The sequence below is a fragment of the Neomonachus schauinslandi genome, chromosome 8 (genome assembly GCF_002201575.2).
Source record: "Neomonachus schauinslandi chromosome 8, ASM220157v2, whole genome shotgun sequence".
In the NCBI taxonomy this organism is placed as follows: domain Eukaryota; kingdom Metazoa; phylum Chordata; class Mammalia; order Carnivora; family Phocidae; genus Neomonachus; species Neomonachus schauinslandi.
In genome coordinates, this window is record NC_058410.1 from 142,222,132 (window position 1) to 142,243,095 (window position 20,964).

Genomic DNA, 20,964 nt, shown 5'->3' on the forward strand with positions numbered 1-20,964 from the left:
GAGCAGTATGAGGAAGAAATTCCCTGAAATCCTGCTATTCAGATATAATCACTGTTAATTATTTTAACAGTGTATCTTGTATTTTCACCCAGTGCTCATTACTTTTTAAGAAATTTCATGTGGCCTCATTGAATCTGACATTGAACAGAAGTAAGTTTTTCATCGGGAGAAAGAGCAGTGCCACTGGATATGTGCCTCCCTTTGTTTATTCCACTGAGTTCATGCATTTCTTTTCCCCTGCTTTGGTTTTTTAAAAAATGAACATACGGGGGAGCCTGGGTGGCTCATTTGGTTAAGCGACTGCCTTTGGCTCGGGTCATGATCCCAGGGTTCTGGGATCGAGTCCCACATCAGGCTCCCTGCTTGGCCGGAAGCCTGCTTCTCCCTCTCCCACTCCCCCTGCTTGTGTTCCCCCTCACGCTGTCAATTAAATTTAAAAAATTAAAAATGAACATATGGTATTTTATTTAACTCATTAATGAGGAAGCTGGTAAGGGTATTATAACCAGTTGAAAGAATAAGCCAAAAACTCCCACAAATTTTATATGGATGAGAAACCTTGAAATGAATGTGCAAATGGAAGAACACTAGCTTCTTCCACACGTGGGAGGGAAGTCAGTCAGACTCCCAAGACGCCAGAATTTGCATTTTGCACCACTCTTCTCTACAATGGTACAGGGTCAGAAAATGCCTCAAGGGCATCAGAGAACGGGAATGCGGGAATCAGAGAACCCAGGAAGGCCTGCTATGTGTGGACAATGCTTAGTGTTCCACTGAACCTGCTTTTAATTTTTAAAATTACTTTATTACCAGGAGAAATTACCCATTTACCTCTCAGTTTGGAGAGTTCTTTACATCCTTGGCCTAGGCGTCTGCTTAAAAGCAAGTGTTACTTTCATCTTCTTCCTATTTCTTCCATTCTCTATCAGTAAATGTAAATGCTACAGCTTCTATTTTAGCCCGCAGCAAATTAAAAAGCAAATCAGTATGGTTTTCATTGATGAAGTCTGGCAAAACTTTCTGGAAAAATAGGCCCTGCTTCATCTAAGAGTGTTGAAAGGCTACCAGCATATTCTCTTTGCATGTGCTATTTATAAATGAATGGAAATGGGTTTGGAAATTGGCAGTCTGAAGATTTACTTACCATCCATCCATTTTATCAGCTAACTAGGAAGGACTCGCCACAGTGTAGGCCGCGAACAATCCCCCGTCCTGGTGATTCAGGGGACATGGACGTGTTTGCAGGTGTTGTGTCAGATTAGGTAAGACTGTGTGCTTTCTTCCGGTTGTGCTAAGACTCAAGCCTGCAATTCTGGGCTCGTCACCTTGGGACAGAGGTGATAATACTAAGTAGGCTTCAAATGCAGGAAATTTGGCCATTCCCTAAACTCATCTCAAAAAGGGAGACTGTTTAGTTGGAGAAATGCTGGTTGTTGTTGTTGCTGACTTTAATGGAAGAACTTTTAGGATTTCACTGTTAATCACGAATCTGGCTATTTCCCCTCCACATCTTTCAACTTTTTATTTTGAAGTAATTATAAACTCATGGGAGGTTGCAAAAGTGGTACATTCTGCCATACCTCCCACCCATTTTCCCCCCGTGGTTACCATCTTACATAGTATCAGGGAACTGACGTAAGTATCATACTGTTAATACAGACCTTCTGGCAGTTTCCCCAGTTTCTTGTACACTCATTTATGTGAATGTGTGTGTTATCCAACTTAATCCCATTGGTAGGAAGGTTTGTGTAATCACTGCCACAATCAAGATACAGAATTGTATCTGTAACTGTGTGTCCACCTGTAACTGTAACTGTATCCACCACCACCAAAGAAATCCCTCCTGCTAGCCCTTTATACTCAGCTTTGGAAGTAAAATCACTTGGCGAGGTCTCTTATTCTTGGGTGATGGGCATGAAGGAGGACACATGATGTAATGAGCACTGGGTGTTATATGCAACTGATGAATCGCTAGATTCTACCCCTGCAACTAATAATAGTCTATGTTAACTAAATTGAATTTAAATTAAAAAAAAAATTTTTTTAAATTTCATTCAATGTAACATGCATGCCAAAAAGAGTACAGAAGTGAACAACTTGCTGAATCTTCACAAGCTGAGCACACCCTGTGACCAGCACCCAGAGCAAGAAACAGAACACTGCTAGTCCCCGCCTGTGCCCCTGTTGGAATGACTACTTTTGTTTGGTTTTTAAAGATTTCTTTCTTTATTTTGGAGAGAGAGAGAGGGCATGCGACGGGGAGGGGCAGAGAGACGGTAGAAGTGCGGGGCTGTGGGGCTGGGCACATGGTTCTGAGAAGGGCCAGGAAGCGGGTATTTGGGGTTGGGACGGCCCTGCACACCGCTCCTCTGCCGTCCTCCAAGCAGGAGCGAGGGGCGCGCCTTCCATCACGGCTGTCTCGGTGCACACACTGAAATCCCAACTCCACTGAAGTCTCCCCACAGCCTCACGATTTCCCCAACCATTTGGAAACGTGAAAACAACCGCGGGCTCTCGGGCCGCACAAAACAGGTCAGGCCAGCTTGCCCACTCCCACCCCAGGGAAGGCCCTCGCGCGAAGCGGGAAGGACTCCCCTGCTCCGACGGAAATACAGGCACCTTGATTTAGACTGGCCATGTCTCATACGTGGTCCCACAAATAAGAGCTGGTCAGACCTGGGAAATAGCGCAGGGCGGCCGGGGCGGCCGGGACCCCCCGCCCCCAGGCTGGGGCGCCTCCCGCGCCGCCTTTCGGCTGCATTCTTCCGCGACTGGCCTCAGTACCCAGGTCACATCCCCTTGCACTGACTGAAGGGCCTCATGGGCGGGCTTCTCCGTCAAGCAGCTGGAGAACCTTCCCTCCCCTGGCCCTGGGGGAGCTTCTTCTGCCCGGGTGGCGGGCAGGAGGCGGTTCTTCCTCACCCCGAGCTCCGCCCCGCCCCGCCTGGGGTCCACGGGGTACCCAGGGCAGACCGCCTCCTGGTGCACCTGAGGTCAAGGTGCACCCGTGGGGGAAGGGAGGCCAGGGGAGGCGGAAGCAGCACTCGAAACCAGAGCGCTGCCGCAGGGTGTGATCCCGCAGGAGGGACGAGGGAGGCTTCTCTGCGTCCTGTGTTCTCTCCATCGTCTGAAGGAAGTCCCCTGGGTCCCAGGGACAATGGTCCAAAAGGCCAGCCAGAATCTGCTGTCCAACAGCTGAGGGTGGCAGTTCTCTGTATAGTAAGGGAGGAGGGTGGAAAGCATGGGCTTCACAGCTTAAAAAATTTGCATTCCGTTCGCAGATCTAGAACTCTTGGGCTGTGACCTTGCACAAGTTGCTTAACCTCTCTAGGACTCCAGGTCGTTCTCTGCCACATGAGAATAGTATCTCCTTTTCCAGGCTGACTGTAAGGACCAGTGGGGTATATATAAAACATATATTATGCACATAAAGCACTTAAACGTTCACTCTTCTTCACTGCACGCTATCCACCTCCTATTCTGCATTCCTCGAAGCTGGAAATTTCTGGTTGTAGACAAACAACTCTGTTCACTAGGTATGTGAGGGATTAAGTTTATGAAGATAAATACTGGTGTAGAAACCATCACATCTTCCTTCTAACATCACAGATAGACTGAACTGACTAGTAATACAGAAAGTGGAGGCATAAGCAAAGAAATTATTTTTTAAAAATAAAATTACAGTCTTAAATACTTTTTAGTTCTGCGGTTCCCCAGAAAGTACAAAAATTGAAAACAAGATGATCTCATGAGGATGAGTATGACCAGAGAGAACAAAAGCATCTGCAAGCTTAATTTTGTTCAGGGACCCACAGCAACTATTTTCTCCCTTGTTCCGTCCTGATGGTTTAAACCTGATCCTCTTGCTTTTCCACTTAATCATGGTAAAGCAATCCTAGTTTCACAGAAACTTGTGCACCAGGATCCTGTTTAGGTGTGTTCACGCCTGAGGCCACAACACTGATTCTATCTGTGATGGGCCCCACCTCTATTCTAATCTTTCCAAAGAATGCCAAGGGCGCCTCCCAGGTCACCAGCCTCAGGACTATGGATGGAGAACCAACAGGGGCCAGCCACCTCCTCAGGCTATAGTTCACTCCAGGTCTGCTCTGGGGTGCTCTGTGGTTGGGGATGGGTTCCCCCCCCATATATTTAAAATGAGATTTATTTGGTTAAAAAAAAATGATTTAGGGCGCCTGGGTGGCTCAGTTGGTTAAGCGACTGCCTTCGGCTCAGGTCATGATCCTGGAGTCCCGGGATCGAGTCGCGCATCGGGCTCCCTGCTCGGCGAGGAGCCTGCTTCTCTCTCTGACCCTCCCCCCTCTCATGTACTCTCTCTCATTCTCGCTCTCTCAAATAAATAAATAAAATCTTTAAAAAAAAAAAAATGATTTAAGGGGCGCCTGGGTGGCTCAGTCGTTAAGCGTCTGCCTTCAGCTCAGGTCATGATCTCAGGGTCCTGGGATCGAGCCCCGCATCGGGCTCCCTGCTCGGCGGGAAGTCTGCTTCTCCCTCTCCCACTCCCCCTGCTTGTGTTTCTGCTCTCGCTCTCTCTCTCTGTCAAATAAATAAATAAAATCTTAAAAAAAAAAAAAAGATTTAATATATTTTTTTAAACCTATGAAGTGAATGTCTATGTCAATTTATTATCATGGAAAGTATCTGTAGGGGCCAATTATCATGAGCATCCCATCCTAATTAAGATGGACTACATTTCTGAGTTTGAGAATATAGACAAAGTTGCTGAGTCATTATTCCTATCTATGGCAATCTAAATACATGCCTATGGACATACTCAATACATGTTCCATCGGTTAATAATCACTTCTATCGCGTTTAACATACACTGGGGCTAGGAGAGGCTTCAAGGTAGCTTTTCTAGGAGAAAGAAAAGGCAAAGAATGTTACCATGTGACCTTCAACTTTCAACCTACAGGTCATTATGCCCCAACGTCCCTTTCTATGCCTCTGGTCCTCATCAGATGATTCTTATTCAGCTCTCAGATTCCCAGGAGCTGCTGTCAACGGAGGGCAAATGGTGGCTGGCCACAGCAAGGAATAAACATACTGGGGGGCTTGCTCTGTACGGGGGTCTCAGTCAGCACAGAAAACTTGCCACACAGAAGACAACCCACACCTCAAGTAAGCTACTGTAATATACGCAGCCATGTGACTGTGTGGGTCCTACCAGAAAAACCATGTTCGGAACGTCGTCCTCAAAGGCAATCGCAGCTCCAAAGAGAAATCAGCCCTCTTTAAATGCGTGTTTAACTTACCTAAAGGTCTGTGGATAGACACAGGGGTAGTCTTTATTTCCACATAGGTAATATAAATACTGTGCCACCTACGAAACACGAAACTCTTCTACGTGTATACCTAGTACCTGACCCAACCTGTATCCCTGTTAGCAAGCATCTCTGTTTAAAAGAGCAACGTTTCTGTTTTGTTTCATGTCTCCAACACCCCAAGAAAACAGATCTTTTAAATACAGGGACACACATCCAGCCCGTGTGAAAGGACATTAATGCACTATTCTAACAAGAGTTAGTTCTGTGTTTTAACTCCCATTAACTGGTCCTGGATTCAGCGATTCCTGTGGGTAGCCTTCGAGTTTACAAACTGCTCCATTATCTGTCCTTTGCGCAATAGCTGAAGGAAGCTCCGTTTCTGAGGGAACCATTCATAGCAACTTTTGGATTCCCTCTCTCCATCCTCTCTCGGCTGAAGATTGTGTCCTGATCACTGTCAAACTCAGACTCGGACACCATCAGGCTGGAGTTGTGCTCTGTGCTTCGGTGTTTAATACCTAGGGAAAAGCAGACAGATGCATCTTGGGGGAAACGGCCTTTTTCGCTCTCAGCTGTCTTTCTGGTTGTAGGTCCCATGTACCCAGTGGTGTTCTCTGCACCTTCAGAGCATCACTCACAACAGAGCAGGGGTTGGGGGCCCTGGTGAGCAGCAACAGGGGCTTTGGAGTCACCCCTGAGCTTGAACCCAAGCTTTGACACTTACTAGCTAGCTGTGTGATGCTGGACAAGATGCCTAACCTCTCTGGGCTTTCAGGCTCCAAAACCATTAATACTGGGAGATGACCGAGCCCGTACTCCACGGGTTTATGGTGAGCACTCCGTAAAACAGTGCAGGTGAAGCTGATGCCCAGGAGTTAGCGCTCAGTAAGCACGAAGTGAAAGCTGTTACGGTCTTACGATTTGTTCAATCAAAATATTTTTGGTAGAATATGTGATTGCTGCTGGTCAAACTAAGAGATGCGGTATAAGATGCGATCCCTGCTCTCAGAGAATTTACAGTGTCTAGCTAAGGGCTTAAGACAAAGACTCATGAGAAGATGGTTCAAAACAGGCAAGAAATGTTGAAAAATCAATCTTACAGGAATCAAGAACGGATAAGCACACACCGATCGGCCAGCATTGCTTCAGCGATATTTCATACAGGCAGGGATTTGGACAGGAGGACCGGGGAGTGCATGGAGTGCGCAGAGAGGCACCAGAAACACTGAGAGAAGCAGGTGGCCCGGCCCTACCCACCACGGGCCCTCGCCGGCTCTGTCAAAGCTTCATGTTCGCCTGCATATGGATCGTCAGCTAAGGGAAATGCTGTCGGGGAGCAGGCCTGCGGGGCGCAGCGCTCAGAGGGGCGCTGGGGTGGAGCGGGGCCGCACGCCCGACAGCCCAGCTGTGCCAGAGGCAAACCTGTTTGAAAAGCGGTCTTTGCCTGCAGTGGGGGCAAAGGGGGGGCTCAGCTGATAAGAGGCATTTCATATCTCTCAGCCGTTAAGGCCTCAAAGTGCGTCCCCAAAATTTCATGAAATTTAGAATACAACGATGCCTCCCCGTCGCATATCCTTGGGATTGGTGTAGGTTTTCCCTCCCACAAGCTCAGACTCACTCTTCCTTCCCAATTAAATTGCTGGCTGCAGCCTGTCGCTCCCCCTTCACCCAAGGGAACACTCAGGCAAACCCCCGGATCCGATCCTTTCAAGCACCAGGCAAGCATCTTGCAGACCACCTTACCATACTTGGGCCTCAGCTCCATTCTCTCCTGGTCGTCCATGTTATCCAGGATGGTATACTTGGTTTTCTTCCTTATTTTAGTCCTTTTTCGTCTGAGAGGAACAACGAAAAGCCCAACTCAGGTTCTTAGAGAGGGAACCGGGAGCCAGGAATTAAAACGCTAAAGGAAATGGTTTGCCTTTAGAATGGAAGGGTCGGCACGTGTAGGGATGATGTGCGTACAGAGCCAGGGCTGGGTTCGGTGGGGCTGAGGCACAGCGTGCATCCTGAACAAACACAGGAGCAGGGCGGCCACCCCCCCAGCACCCACCTAACCGCAGGCTCTCGGCCAGGGCCCTTGGGAGCCACCCTCTGAGTACCCGAGTGCTGGCACAGCGAGCTTCCCCACGGGTACTTCTTTACTCAGAAAAACCTGGACGCACACATTTCCCCCCTGAACCTACACTGCCTAGAAGGTCCAAAGATGCAAAGATGATATAAATTAGCAACCAGGAAAAACAAACAAACAAACAGAAATATAACAGATTCCCAAAATTAATTGGCAACAGCCCAGGATTTCATTTTTCACAACGCATGAAAAACTGGTCCTTTGTGCATCATCCTAAGCTGCCGAGGATTATGTGAAAACACACATCAAAGCCACGGGAAGGTTATGCTGAGGACAGTCCCAGAGCATTCAGTTTCCGGACAGGGTGGGGACTTAGAGCATGGGCCTCTAAAGCCTGATTCAGTGCTTACTAGCTGGGTGACTCTGAGACAATTTTTTGATATTTCTGTGACTCCAAGTTCCCACCTGTAAAATGGAAGTAAAAACAGTCCCTTTTTATACGGTTGGTGGGAGGACTGAATAATATATATAAAGCACGGAGAGCCATCCGTCACAATGGCGAATATTTCATATTACTTCTTAATACTTAAAAAGGTCACAGTCAACCACTTTCTTCATCATCACCATCATCTGCTTGATATATATGCCACAAAACTGCAGAATGTGTATTTTTTTTTAAATTTTCATTTATTTTTATTTTTTGCAGAATTTTTACAGCCAAGCACAGCAGGGTGCCCATGGTCCCAAATGGCTCTGGGAAAGTTTACTGGGATTTAGGCCTCTGAGGACCTGTGCCCCCCCTTCACCAGCCTCACTATTGGGAAAGGAGTCACAAATAAAACCAAGATAATGTGAGCAGTTTCAAAAAATAACTATTAATTACCGTACACATTAGTTTTTTTTATTGTGTCTTCTTTGGAGAGTATTTAGTGTTTTGTGTCGATAGTGGGTCACCGACACGGTCTTCTAAGGACTCGAGAAATCACTGTCCCTACAAATCTCCTCACAGAGGGCTGGGCACAGAGTTCTGGAAGATTGAGACAACGAGGCAGCTCACGGGCTTCTCGAAGTCAGCTCCACCGAAGAAGGAAGAGGGAAAACACCGAAAGCAAAACTTCTCTTTGGTGACTGCATGGCCTGGATTAAGGTTTTGCATTTATTCAATAGGATTGAGACAGATTCCATTGTTGCTTCACACAAAAGAATCAAAATCTAAATTTGCATCAGAATGTTTCTGGAACTCCTTCCTGTGAGGGCTGATCAATGAGGCCATTCCAGGAGTGTCTTAGTAAAGGGAAGGTGAGACTGATAGAAAATAACATTAGATTTGATACAGAATCACTGAGCCTCCTAGGGAAGAGGAAAGCTGCATAAGAAAAAGCCGCCTCGGGCGCCTGGGTGGCTCAGTCAGTTAAGCGGCTGCCTTCGGCTCAGGTCATGATCCCAGGGTTCTGGGATCGAGTCCCGCATGGGGCTCCCTGCTCTGCGGGGAGCCTGCTTCTCCCTCTCCCTCTGCCTGCTTCTCTGCCTACTTGTGCTCTCTATCTCTCTGTCAAAAAAATAAAAAAAATCTTAAAAAAAAAAAAAAAAGAAAGAAAAAGCCGCCTCTGGTATTATTCCATGTATCTGGGCACATGTGCCTTGCGGGGGGTGGGGTGGGGTGGGGTGGGAGTACAATATAGAGGATTTTTTTTTTTTTTAAGTAGGCCCCACTCGGAACATTGGTCTTGAACTCAAGACCCTGAGATCAAGAGTCGCATGCTCCATCGACTGAGTCAGCCAGGCGTCCCCATAAAGGACTTTTAAAGTCTAGTTTGTCTTCATATAAAAGTGACTGTCAAATGGTTCAGCAGCTTAAGAAACCCAAGCTAAAGCTACTACAGCTATCGAGTTCCATTTCATGACGTGTCTTTATTCCAAGTAAATAAACGAGCAGGCGGGGTACCTCTTGCAGCAGTAGATGCAAAGCCAGGGCGAGCCCCCGATCAGCACGAGGACAGTGAGAGCCAACGCCGTCACGTAGAATATACTCCACTCTGGGAAACAAGAAAGCCAGAGGGGACACGGTTACACGCTGTTCGCAAAACAACTTTATTTCAGTGACTCACAATGAGTGTTTCTGAGTTCTTACAAGCAAAGGCCACCTACGGCCTCATCGGGCTGAGCAGAGCATAAACACGGTAAATGCAAATAAATCAAGAACAACTTAAAGGTACCCAACTTCGGTGCAATTGGTTCAGGGACCTCATGGGGTATATTTCATGCTGACTTAAGGACAGAATTATCAAAACCAAATTAATTAAGAAGTAATGCTGTGAGGGGCGCCTAGGTGCCTCAGTTGTTAAGCGTCTGCCTTCGGCTCAGGTCATGATCCCAGGGTCCTGGGATTGAGCCCAGCATCGGGGCTCCCTGCTCTGCGGGAAGCCTGTTTCTCCCTCTCCCTCTGTCTGCCACTCTGCCTACTTATGCTATCTCTGTTAAATTAAAAAAAAAAAAATCTTAAAAATAAAAAAAGAAGTAATTCTGTGAACACCCATGTATGACACATCACAATATTCCTTCCATAATCACAAGAAACACAACCCTCCCCACCAAAATAGTTCTGGCTTAGTCTTTAATAAGGCAAATAAAATATCTATATGGCTTCCTATGACACATACACACTTCCGAGAGCCAGACAGTAATTCAGAAACCACCTGATCTGTATTCCTTCCACATCCTTGCACAAATCCAGTATAAAAAGCTTTGCAACAGCAATTCGGGACAGAGAAACCAAGGGCCCAAAGACATAGGTTTAACCCTAGTAAATGTTATATATGCTCTTTGGAATAATGACCCAAGGGCTGGTTATTTTCAAATTTCTCGGCCAAATACGTGCATCTGGATCCCCAAGGCAACAAAATTGCTCTTGGAAATAGACTGGCATTAAAATAGATTCCTCCCCAGAGGAGATGTCGGGGCACGAGCTGGGCTAGCTGAGAAGGTGGCTCCCATTCTTGGTGCCTGCCCAGCAGACATCCAGGAGGAGTGGGCCAGACTCTCCCGTTCATCTGCGTCCAGCAGGTCCACACCAGGAAACACGTCACCAGAAGGCCAACTGAGCCCGAGCCAAGGCAGGTGCACCCCAAAAATGGCCCAAGGGGCACAAAGCAACTCTCTCAGCAATGCGGGCGGTGATTAGCCAACTCTGCTCTGCCCAAGTGGGTCTCCTTATCAGGAAGGTTTGCGGAAAAGCCTAGGCACGTCCGTCCCCATTGATGGCAGGGGGTGGGGGAGGATCTTAACTCACTGCGCCTTGGCTTCAGGCAAGGAGAGGGCGAATGTTTACAGCAGCAGAATGGGGCTGGGGCGGGTATCTCTGGTATTTCAAAAACGGTGTGTCCCCACGCTCCTCGCCCACAGGCGCACCCCCAGCCCCAGACTCACCGCAGTTGCTCTCCCCATCCCGGATGTAACGCTGTATCAGGTTCTCCATCCACAGCCGGGAGCACACACAGCGCTTCGTGACGGGGTCGCAGTGACCGTGGCCAGAGCACTGCAGAAGGCAGCCTGCGAAGAGGGGGTGCGGCTGAGGCCGGTGTGGCGGCCGGCAGGAGGGCGGAGCCTGGCTGCCGCCCGCAGTGGATTTTCATTAGCTTGGACCCCGATGGACGCATCTTGCTGAGTCAGAGCCTCTTACGGCATGCAGGGGGCCCAGGGGGTCTCTCTCATCAGGAAGCAAACGGGAGAAAAAAGCCAATCCACACCGGGTAACAAAAGCCTTAAAAATGTAGCCAACACGTAGTACCCTCTGGCCTAAGAGAGATACATTCTAAGAATTTATCCAGTGAAAATAACTGGGGATATGCACGAAGATTTGTCTACAATTACAGCATTATTTAAAATCAACCTAAAGTCCTTGAGTGGAGGACTGGTTGAACGTATCCAGGATGGAGGACAATGCAGCCATAAATATCCTCTATTGAGAGAGAAATCGTAAAAGATTCGAAAAAAAATGATAATATGATTTGCACTTAAAAAGCAGATTAAAAATATTTATCGAATTATCCTGATTGTATCACATGTTTCCAGAGAGGGAGGAACTGGAAGGAAATACATCAGAATATTAACGAAAGTTAAGTTTGGAGGGCGGGGATTCTAGGCTCAAGAATCTAGAGGATTGTTTTTTTTTTTTTTTTTGCCTTTCTAGATATTCCAAATTTCCTATGATAAATAAGACATTACTTTTGTAGCTAGAAAAAAGGGGATTATTAAAAGATTTAAGTTAGTGGGGCGCCTGGGTGGCTCAGATGGTTCAGCATCTGCCTTCGGCTCAGGTCAAGATCCCAGGGATCTGGGATCAAGCCCCGCGTCGGGCTCACTGCTCAGTGCAGAGCCTGCTTCTCCCTCTCCTCTGCCATTCCCTCCGCTTGTGCTCTCTGGCTCTGTCTCTCTGTCAAATAAATAAATAAAATCTTTAAAAAAGATTTAAGTTAGTGCACGTTGAGGACATCAGCTGTGGACAGACATCTCTCTGAAACATGCTAAACCGTCCACCCGACACTGCCATGTCCCTCCCGACGCTCACACTCCTCGGCGCCTGTTGGAATGGCCACTTACTTCATCATGAGGGATCATGTTCCTCATAAGGTAGAGACAGAGAACTTGGACCAAGACCACATTTCCGAGCACACCCGTGAGTCAGTCTGGTGCCAGGACGGGGCAGCATGCGAGGCGCCAGGACGAGGGTCCAGTGGGAGGCACCTGGAAGCTACCCTGCCTTTCCAGGAGTCCAGGAAACCCCACTGTCACAACACCGTGACGCCCAGGGAAAAAACTACACGAACATAAGCTTTTCCAGCCCAGAACACTTGTCTTTAAAACTGTGCCGACGGGGCGCCTGGGTGGCTCAGTTGGTTAAGCGACTGCTTTCGGCTCAGGTCATGATCCTGGAGTCCCGGGATCGAGTCCCGCGTCGGGCTCCCTGCTCGGCGGGGAGTCTGTTTCTCCCTCTGACCCTCCCCCCTCTCATGTGCTCTCTCTCATTCTCTCTCTCAAATAAATAAATAAAATCTTAAAAAAAAAAAAAAACTGTGCCAACAGCTTAAATATGAAATTTCTGACAATGACCATTATCTGGAGTATAGTTTTAAAAAAACTGACCCAGGACTACTGTTTCTCTTGCTTCCCTCAGAGGCAAAGAGCAGGTGGTAAACATGCTGGAGGAAGCCCACTGTAAACATAAACGCGAACCAAGTCTCTGGACGCTAAATGTGAAAATCATCACACCTCACTCCTCTTTCCATGCCAGTAAAACTTGGCCCTGACTGGCAAGGCTGAGTCTGATTTTTTTAAGAATATTCCCAGAGGAATCAACCTATAGGCATATTCTTGGAGGAATTAAGTTCAATATTTAATTTCTAATTAGACAAATACTGGACTTCATGCCCAGTCAGTCCCAAAAGACTATGTGACCTCACTACTGTCCTGTCAGACTGCAAACACATCTTAGATCACCTTGTCCAAGAAATCTGTCACTTTAACCTCAATGGGTATTTGGGTTTCTATGAGATTCTCAGTGCATCTAATTTGATGGGATGTTTTGCTCAGTGCCATCCAATTCTGAATAGACAGCAAATATTTCTATTACTTGGACCCTAAAAGAAGGAATATTCCCATAGAAGACATACCTGCTGTGTCGATCCTCAAGACTTTGAAGAGCAAGGAATCGGCCTTCTCCTTTGAGAGCTGCCTGTGCAAACTGTGGACCACGTCGGCAGCTTTGAGAACCTCGAAAGGCGGCCCACTCTGGACATAAAACACAATCACGGTGCTGCAGAGCAGACAAGAGGGAGGACAGCCACGCGGTCAGGCAGTGACCGACATGCCACGTCCGCACCGGCCGTCTGACCTGGGAGGGTTTTGACTGCCCCAGCTGGGTGGTTTGGCAAGGACACGGGGACGTATCTCGTGGGCCAAGGAACTGATCCGTTTCTAGTCACAAATAAAGGCTCTTCAGCCCCAGAGCTATCTATTCACCTGATGACAGACAGACCTTTAGATTAAGAGGAGCAATATGCGTATGTGTGCAAACAGACTCAGCCGTGCCGGGGAGATGTCCTTACTTTTATCTGTTTATTGAGATATAATTTACTTCCACTGGAATTCACCCTTCTAAATCGTATCACTCAGCGGCTTTTAGTATATTCACTACACTGTGTAACCGTCGCCATCATCTGACTCCAGAACATTGTCATCACCTCAAGGAACCCTGTGCCCATTAGGGAGTGACTCTTCTTCATCCCCTCCTCTCTTCAGCCCCTGGCAACAACTCATCCACCTTCCATCTCTCCTGATTTGACGGTATGTCTGATACAAATGAATACACGAGGCATTCTGTCCCGCTTCTTCCTCTTTGCATGATGTGTCCCAAGTTTATCCACGTCCCACTGTCTACCACAAATTCCTTCCCTTTTACTGCCAAACCACATTCCATCGTATGGACATTGCTCATTGAGTTTATCCATTCATCAACTGCTGACGTTTAGATTGTATCCACTTTTGGCTGAACGTATAAATCTTCGTGTGCATGTTTCTGTGTGGACACACATTTATCGTTTCTCTTGGGTATGTATCTCGGAGTGGAATCACTGGGTCGTCTGGAAACTACGTCCAGCATTCTGAGGAACTAATTCCACACTGGCTGCACCCCTGTACATTCCCACCAGAAATGCAGAGTGTTCCAATCCTTCCATGTCCTCGCCAACGCTTGTTATGGTCCGTCTTCTGGATTACAGCCAACCTAGCGGGTGTGAAGTGGTATCTCAAAAGGATTTTGCTTTGCATTTCCCAATAGCTAATGACGTTGAGCACCTTTTCATGTGCTGATTAGCCATTTGTATGTCTTCTCTGGAGACATTTCTATTCAAATCTGTATTCGTTTTCAAGGTTGCCATTAAAAGTACCATAAACTGGGTGGCTTATAACAATGGAAATTTATTCTCCTACGGTTCCATAAGCTATAAGCTCAAAATCAAGGTGTTGTCAGGCCATCCTGTCTCTGAAGGTGTTAGAGGAAACCATGCCCCACACCTTCTTGCAGCTCTCCACAGTGGGCGTGCTTGGAGACCCATCAATCCACTGTCACCTGGTGATCTCCCTGTGTGTCTGTCTCTGAGTCTCTTCTCTTCTTACAGGGACACAATCACCCTGGATGAAGGGTCCACCCTACGGCAGTTTAACCTTATCTCAACTATTTCCATCTGCAGAGATCCTGTTTCCAAATTAGGTCACACAGGTAGTAGGGGTTAGGATGTAAATGTATCTTTTGAGGGGCCACAACTCAGCCTACAAGTGTTTTTATCATGAAAGGCTGTTGGATTTCATCAAATGCTTTTTTTCTGTGCCTACTAAGATGATCATATGGTTTTTGTCCTTTATTAATAGGGTTTATTACATTTATTGATTGACCTACCCTGCATGCCTGGGATAAATCCCACTTTGGCTAGGGTGTCTACTTCTTTTAATATGTTGCTGGATGCAGTTTCAAAGTATTTCGTTGAGGATTTCTGCTTCTATATTCATAAGGGACATTGGTCAGTAGTTTTCTTGCGAATGTCTCTGGTTTTATTTTTAGTTTTATTTTTTTTAAAGATTTTATTTACTTGAGTAGAGAGAGAGAGTACGAGCAGGGGAGGGGGCAGAGGGAGGGGGAGAAGCAGACTCCCTGCTGAGCAGGGAGCCCTACATGGGGTTCAATCCCAGGACCCTGGGATCATGACCTGAGCTGAAGGCAGACACTTAACCGACTGAGCCACCCAGGTGCCCCTCTGTCTGGCTTTAATATCAGAGTAAAAACTGGCCTCCTAGAATGAGTTGGAAAGTGTTCCCTCCACTTCTCTGTTTTGGAAGAACTTGTGGAAGCGGTGGTAAATCTTTAAATGGTTTGGTAGAATTCACCAGTGAAGCCATCTGGTCCTGGGCTTGGTGGGAAGTTACTGATTACTGAGTTAATCTTTTCACTTGCTATAGGTCTGTAAAAAATTTTAATTTCTTCTTGAGTCAGATGGCATAGTTGTGTCTTTCTAGGATTGTGTCCATTCCATCCAGGTTAACTAATTTGTTGACATACAATTACTCAAAGAATAATCCTTTTTATTTCTATATGGTTGGTAGGAATATCCCCTTTCATTCTTGATTTTACTAATTTGAGTCTTCTATTTTCTTGGTCAGTCTAGCTAAAGGTTTATCAGTTCTGTTGATTTTTCAAAGAAATAGCCTTTGGTTTTGTTGATTTTCAGACTTGTTCAGTGTTTGATATTTTGTAAGTAAGGGAAATGTGTGATTTGTTTTGAAAGAATGAAAAAATAATGAAATTTATGAAAAAGTAATTAAAATTCTATGAAAAAATAATTAAAATTCTTTTAACTTGGTATTTTTCTAAGTAAACTTCAGTTGTCTGGAAAAAAAACCTAAACAGAGTAGCTGACAATAACTGGCCAATGGATTTACTGTGAATGGTAGATTTTCATTCCCATACTCTTTCTCTTCTCCCACCCACCCTACTACTCATAGATTGGATAAGCATTCAAAAACAAAAGCTCAATTAAATATATAAATCTTATATAAAGGCCAGAGGTTTAGCCTCCTACACTCCCAGAAGACAGCAATGGTAATCGATGCTCCTCTCACACCGAGAGAAGCCTCAGCCCTGGGAATGTGGGGTAGGGATGAAGTCTGGCTGTGACGCATCCTCTGTGCCAGCCCCAGGCCATCTGCACGACCTCTGAAGATAGCAGAGCTAACAACCAGTTCCGGCTGATGATTGCTAACTCCTTCATCTGGAACATTCTCAGTCAACAAACATTTACTGAGACTTGTAGGAGGGACCTGGAATGACGTTGTCCTTACTGCTGCCCTTTGAGAAAAAGAATGTATGGATGGGATACAAGCGTGTGCAAACCCAGACAACACGCAAAGGGAACAAACAGGATCCTGCTGGACAGGTATGCAGCTCACACCTGAGGTCCGAGTGGGCCTGGATCTTCTGAACCTTAACGTCTGAGTCTGGCACGTTCAGCAGGGCCGCCAGGTGTCTCATGAGGGTGTCCTTCTGCTGCTCGGTCAGCCGCCCCACGCCCACCTGCAGGGTCAGCTCCACCAGTCCACTCTTCCTAGGGTCTGCGAAGCCAGAACACACGGAATGTCCGCTCTGAAATCCTGCTGGACAACATAAGGGGCAAGGCCCGCACAAGGGTTTAAAGAGTTTAAAATGATCCCGGGGTAACTTCTCAGGACTTAGGACTTTTCCTGGGAGATCTCCAGGGGAACCTAAACAGCCTCTGGGCTACCTTGAAATTTTGGCACCGTACACCCTTCCCTCAGCCTCAGCTGCGGGAGCCGCTCTCACCCCGTTTTCGTGGGGGGCTTGGAGGCCCCTCAATGGAGCTGCTCCCCCGCGCTCCCACCCTGAAGCTCATGCGTCTGCTTCACTTTCCGGCAGCAACACCGAAGGGACACAAGATTCCTGCTGCCACATTCAACTCCGTGTCATGAGCTGAGAGGCCGGGTCTGTCTGGGGATACACAGTGAAGAGAAGGAAAGCTGCACTGTGGCTCTGGCCAGGAGCGGAAGCCAGCCACGGGAGGCACCCCAGCCGGGGGGACCCCGTCCACTGCGAAGAGTCCGAGAGCGGGCCGCCTATATCACAGACCAGCACGTTAGCCCAGGCGCACCTGGCCGCACTTCCACGGTGGCCGTGTCCGTGTCCGAGGCCCCCTGACCATCAGCAACTTGCAAGCGGAACGTGTAGACGCCCTCCACCAGATTGGTAAGCTGCAGGGCTGCGCTGCGGTCGGAGCCCTCAATGACATCCTGCAAAATAACGCGATTCTTAAGTCGATGCTCAGTTCCCAACTTCTGGCCCACTGCTGATCCCAGACCTCAGGGGCCCATCTTTCTAATGTGTGCATGACTGTAAGGGGCAGGCTGAAGAGGAAGGGACTGGTGGGTTAGCTGAAGAGAGGGGAATCCTCAGCAGCTCTTCCAAAGACAGCACCAGGACGCCCAGATTCCTCAGACAGGACTAATGGGCTGCACTTAGTAAGGGCTGTCCAGCCATTACCGAATTGTTCAGTTCATCCAACACAGGGGATAACCGTTGAAATGAGGGTGAAGCACCCCCTCTGGAGAGTTTCTGGGTCTTATTTTCAAACACAGTTTTACAATAGTCTCTAATGTATCACATTTACCTTCTCAAATGACCCAAGAGCCCAAGTAGAATATTTCCACTCCCGGGGATCCAAGCTCCAAAGGATTAGAGAAGAATCTCAGACACCCCTGCTCTGCACTTGGTGACAGAAGAGGGTGGTAAGCAAAGGTAACAAGTGCTCTGAATAGAGAGTCGCTATACCTTGAAGCTAATCTACCTTTTGGCTGAAGAGTATTCATTCCAGAGGTGCTTCAGCAAGTATAAAGCATGTTCAGTTCCTTCCTTGTGACCACTTTTTATTTTTTTTAAGATTTATGTATTTATTAGAGAGAAGGTGAGAGGGTGCATGCACAAGCTGGGGGGAGGGGCAGAGGGAGAGGCAGAGAAGCAGACTCTCCGCTGAGCGTGGAGCCCGACAAGGGGCTCGATCTCACAACCCTGAGATCATGACCTGAGCCGAAATCAAGAGTCAGATGCTTGGCTGACTGAGCCACCCAGGTGCTGCTCACCTCCCCCCTCCCCACATGACCACTTCTTTGGTGCATGTCCAAGAGTATATCTGCAACTCTCAAGTCCTTAGCAACAGCAGGAGTGAAGATGTACCTAAAAGTATAGCCTAAGAAGTGGAGGGATCTATGGGGAGAAACGTCTGCCAGGAGCTAAAAACTTGGGTCTGCCTGGTTTGATTAAGGATGAGTTGGTTGACCTTGGCCAAGTCATTTTCCATCTCTGCATCTCGCTTCCTGTACTTGTGAATGGGAACAGCGATCCTGGACCAACTGACCTGTTTGGCAGGATGGGAGGAAATGGAAAGAAACCACTTGGACCCAAAGAGGAACAGCGGGGAAGCTGAGGAGCAGAATGATTCCCACGGGAAGACTTGGCTTTAAAGTTCCCCCCAAGCTGTGGTCTCCTACCCCAGTGCAAAGTCTGGTCCGGGAAGACTTCAGCCTTTGCTTGAATCTAAGAGCAGCTTGCTGCCTCCGGGCCTCAGAGGAAACCCAGAAGCATAAACACCTTAGTGGGGAGCATGGAAAGGGAGATGAGGTCATAATAGAAATGCTGCTAAGGACTTAACTGTGTGGCCTTCACTTTCATCTGCTGAAGCCCTAGCCCCTAGTGTGACTGACTGTGTTTGAAATCGGGCCTGTAGGGAGGGAGGTAGGGGTTCCAGGAGGTCATAAGGGTGGGGCCCTGATTCCACAGGATTAATGTGCTTGAAGAAGAGACCACAGAGAGCCAGCCCTCCCTCCCTCTCTGCTGTGTGGGGAAGGCAGTCACCTGTCAGCCAAACAGAGAGCTCTGACCAGGAGCCAAATCATCCAGAGCCTTAAGCTTGGACGTCACAGCCTCCAGAACTGGGAGACACGTCTGTCTGTCGTGGAAGCCGCCCAGGCCGTGGTATTTCCTTACAGGAGCCCGAGCAGACTGACTCGGCGTGATGTAAGCGGGACGGCTCTCGTGGAGCACTCACCCCAGCAGCTGGGCTCTGGCCGTCCCGGACCCACAGGTAGGACACAACTCCTTGGTCATCGGTAGACCTCGAACCGTCCAAAGTAACGCAGTTATTGGGAAGCACAAGCACGTGGCGGCCACCGGCGTGGGCTCTGGGAGGACTGTTATTTCCTAAGTCAAACAGCAAAGATGAAAGCAAAGAGACGGATGTGAAACGCGGGGGGCAGAAGAGTGCGGTAGACTATCCACGATGGCTCCATCTTGCACATACGCAGATTTAAGAGCCGAGAGGCACTGTTTTCCACCTGTAACATATAGACGTTCTTGTAGCTCTGTTTATGCGTAGCTGTAATCTGGTGGTCTGTACACTGGGGAGATTTCTAACAACACGACAGTCTCTTTTTGAAAAAGAGAAAAAATTACCTTACTTATCAGGGTCCAGAAAGTGAAAATATTTTAGTTTAAAATATATTCTGAATCATTATGTACTGGTCCACACTCTCTGGCCATAGAAATATTTATTTCTACCAGGGCCACATCTTGCTTAAGTAAATCAAAACTTGACTCAAAAACAATCAGGCCTTCACTCCTCCAACTGGGTGTTAAATATGCATGAACAACGTTAAGAGCCGTTTCTGATAAAATCGACTCAGGAGGGAGGAGCCGGGAGAATGGGGTGCAGGGGGAGACCATAATAAGACACAGCCCCACTGTGCGGATGAGGCTGCTGTGAGGGAAATCTGCGTGTTCAGGTGGCGCTCTGGGACCCTACCTGACCCTTGACCCCTTGCAAATGCCCCTTAAAAACAAGTCAAGCAAGTCATGGGGTGAGCATAGCCAGATGTTGATCCCAGGGAGCAATGGGCATCCCGCCAATCACCAGCCCCTTTCCTCCTGAGAAAACACCTCAGAGGTCAGAGCAGAGGCACCTGTACCGTTAGCAGCATTTCCACATTGTCCACCACTCGCCTTTTCAGGGGGGATTTGTGGGGAGAACCTGGTGTAAAGGAGGCTCAATTCCACCGTGGACCAAGGGGGAGGGGGAACCCACAGAAACAGGCGGGCAGTAAGACTGCGAAAGCCCCAAAGTCCTTCTGTGAGAAATGATTACTAGACCCTCTCTCGCTTCAAGGCTGGACTTAAGGCAGCCACCCCCTTCCATGCTTACGTCCCCGCAATCCTGAACTCCGTCAGGACGCTCCCCGGGCACTCTCCGGACACTCCATCGCCACAAATCTGCTATGTCCAAACTCAACCCGCTGCAAACCCAGGGCTGCTCTTCTCTGCACGGAGGTCAGAGCATGGCACCACCACCCACCCATGCACTGAAGTCACCGTCCCTGAGTCATCGGGACACCCACCATCCTTCTTCCCTCCAGAACCACTGAGGCATCAAGTCCTGAGACGTCAGGCTCTAAGATGTCTTTCTAGTCAATCACTTCCCCCCTGCTCTCCCTGCTGCTGACCTCTCCTCCCATCAAACCATCACCTGCTTTAAAAATCCCAAACTCTCAGGTAAAATGATGTGGTGCTAGGGTTTGCTTTAAAATACTCCAACCAAAATAAAAGAAAATATGAATGGCTAGAAGACACAAGACTGGCAAACCGCTATTGGCTGTTGAAGCTGGGTGACAGGGACATAATGGTCCGATGAGCCTACTTTCTCCACTTTTATATATGGTTGAAAACGTCCAGAGTAAAACATCTGAACACAGCCAGATCCATGTCACTTTGCTGATAAAACTGCTTCAGCCTCTCCCGCCTGGCCAGCAGACGAAGTCCCAGCCTCCTTGGCCTGACACATGACCCTTCACAGGTTGAGGCAGAAGCTCAGCCACTCCCCAGCACAACCACCACTGGCTGGTCTACAGTACCTGACTTTGTCTGTCCAGCATGCTCTTGGACACCCCTGTGCTTCAACACATCATGATCTTCCATCCACCCATCCACCCACCCACCCA

The 20,964-nt window shown here is 47.9% G+C and overlaps 1 protein-coding gene across 3 annotated transcripts in view; it reads right to left on the minus strand.

The window, feature by feature from the left end:
• Positions 1-5,024: 5,024 nt before the first annotated feature.
• Positions 5,025-20,964, minus strand: part of KIAA0319 (KIAA0319 ortholog) — a 66,588-nt gene continuing 50,648 nt past the window's right edge. For 2 of the 3 annotated variants that reach the window (XM_044917259.1, XM_044917258.1), the window contains 8 exons: positions 19,023-19,174; positions 17,073-17,211; positions 16,359-16,518; positions 13,029-13,171; positions 10,786-10,908; positions 9,305-9,395; positions 7,032-7,123; positions 5,025-5,806 (listed from right to left, as the gene is read on the minus strand). In XM_044917259.1, the coding sequence (XP_044773194.1) occupies positions 5,628-5,806; positions 7,032-7,123; positions 9,305-9,395; positions 10,786-10,908; positions 13,029-13,171; positions 16,359-16,518; positions 17,073-17,211; positions 19,023-19,174 (1,079 nt within the window). In that variant the 3' untranslated portion in view covers positions 5,025-5,627. The remainder of the gene's footprint in view (positions 5,807-7,031; positions 7,124-9,304; positions 9,396-10,785; positions 10,909-13,028; positions 13,172-16,358; positions 16,519-17,072; positions 17,212-19,022; positions 19,175-20,964) is intronic. The other variant, XM_044917260.1, reaches the window with a different exon arrangement.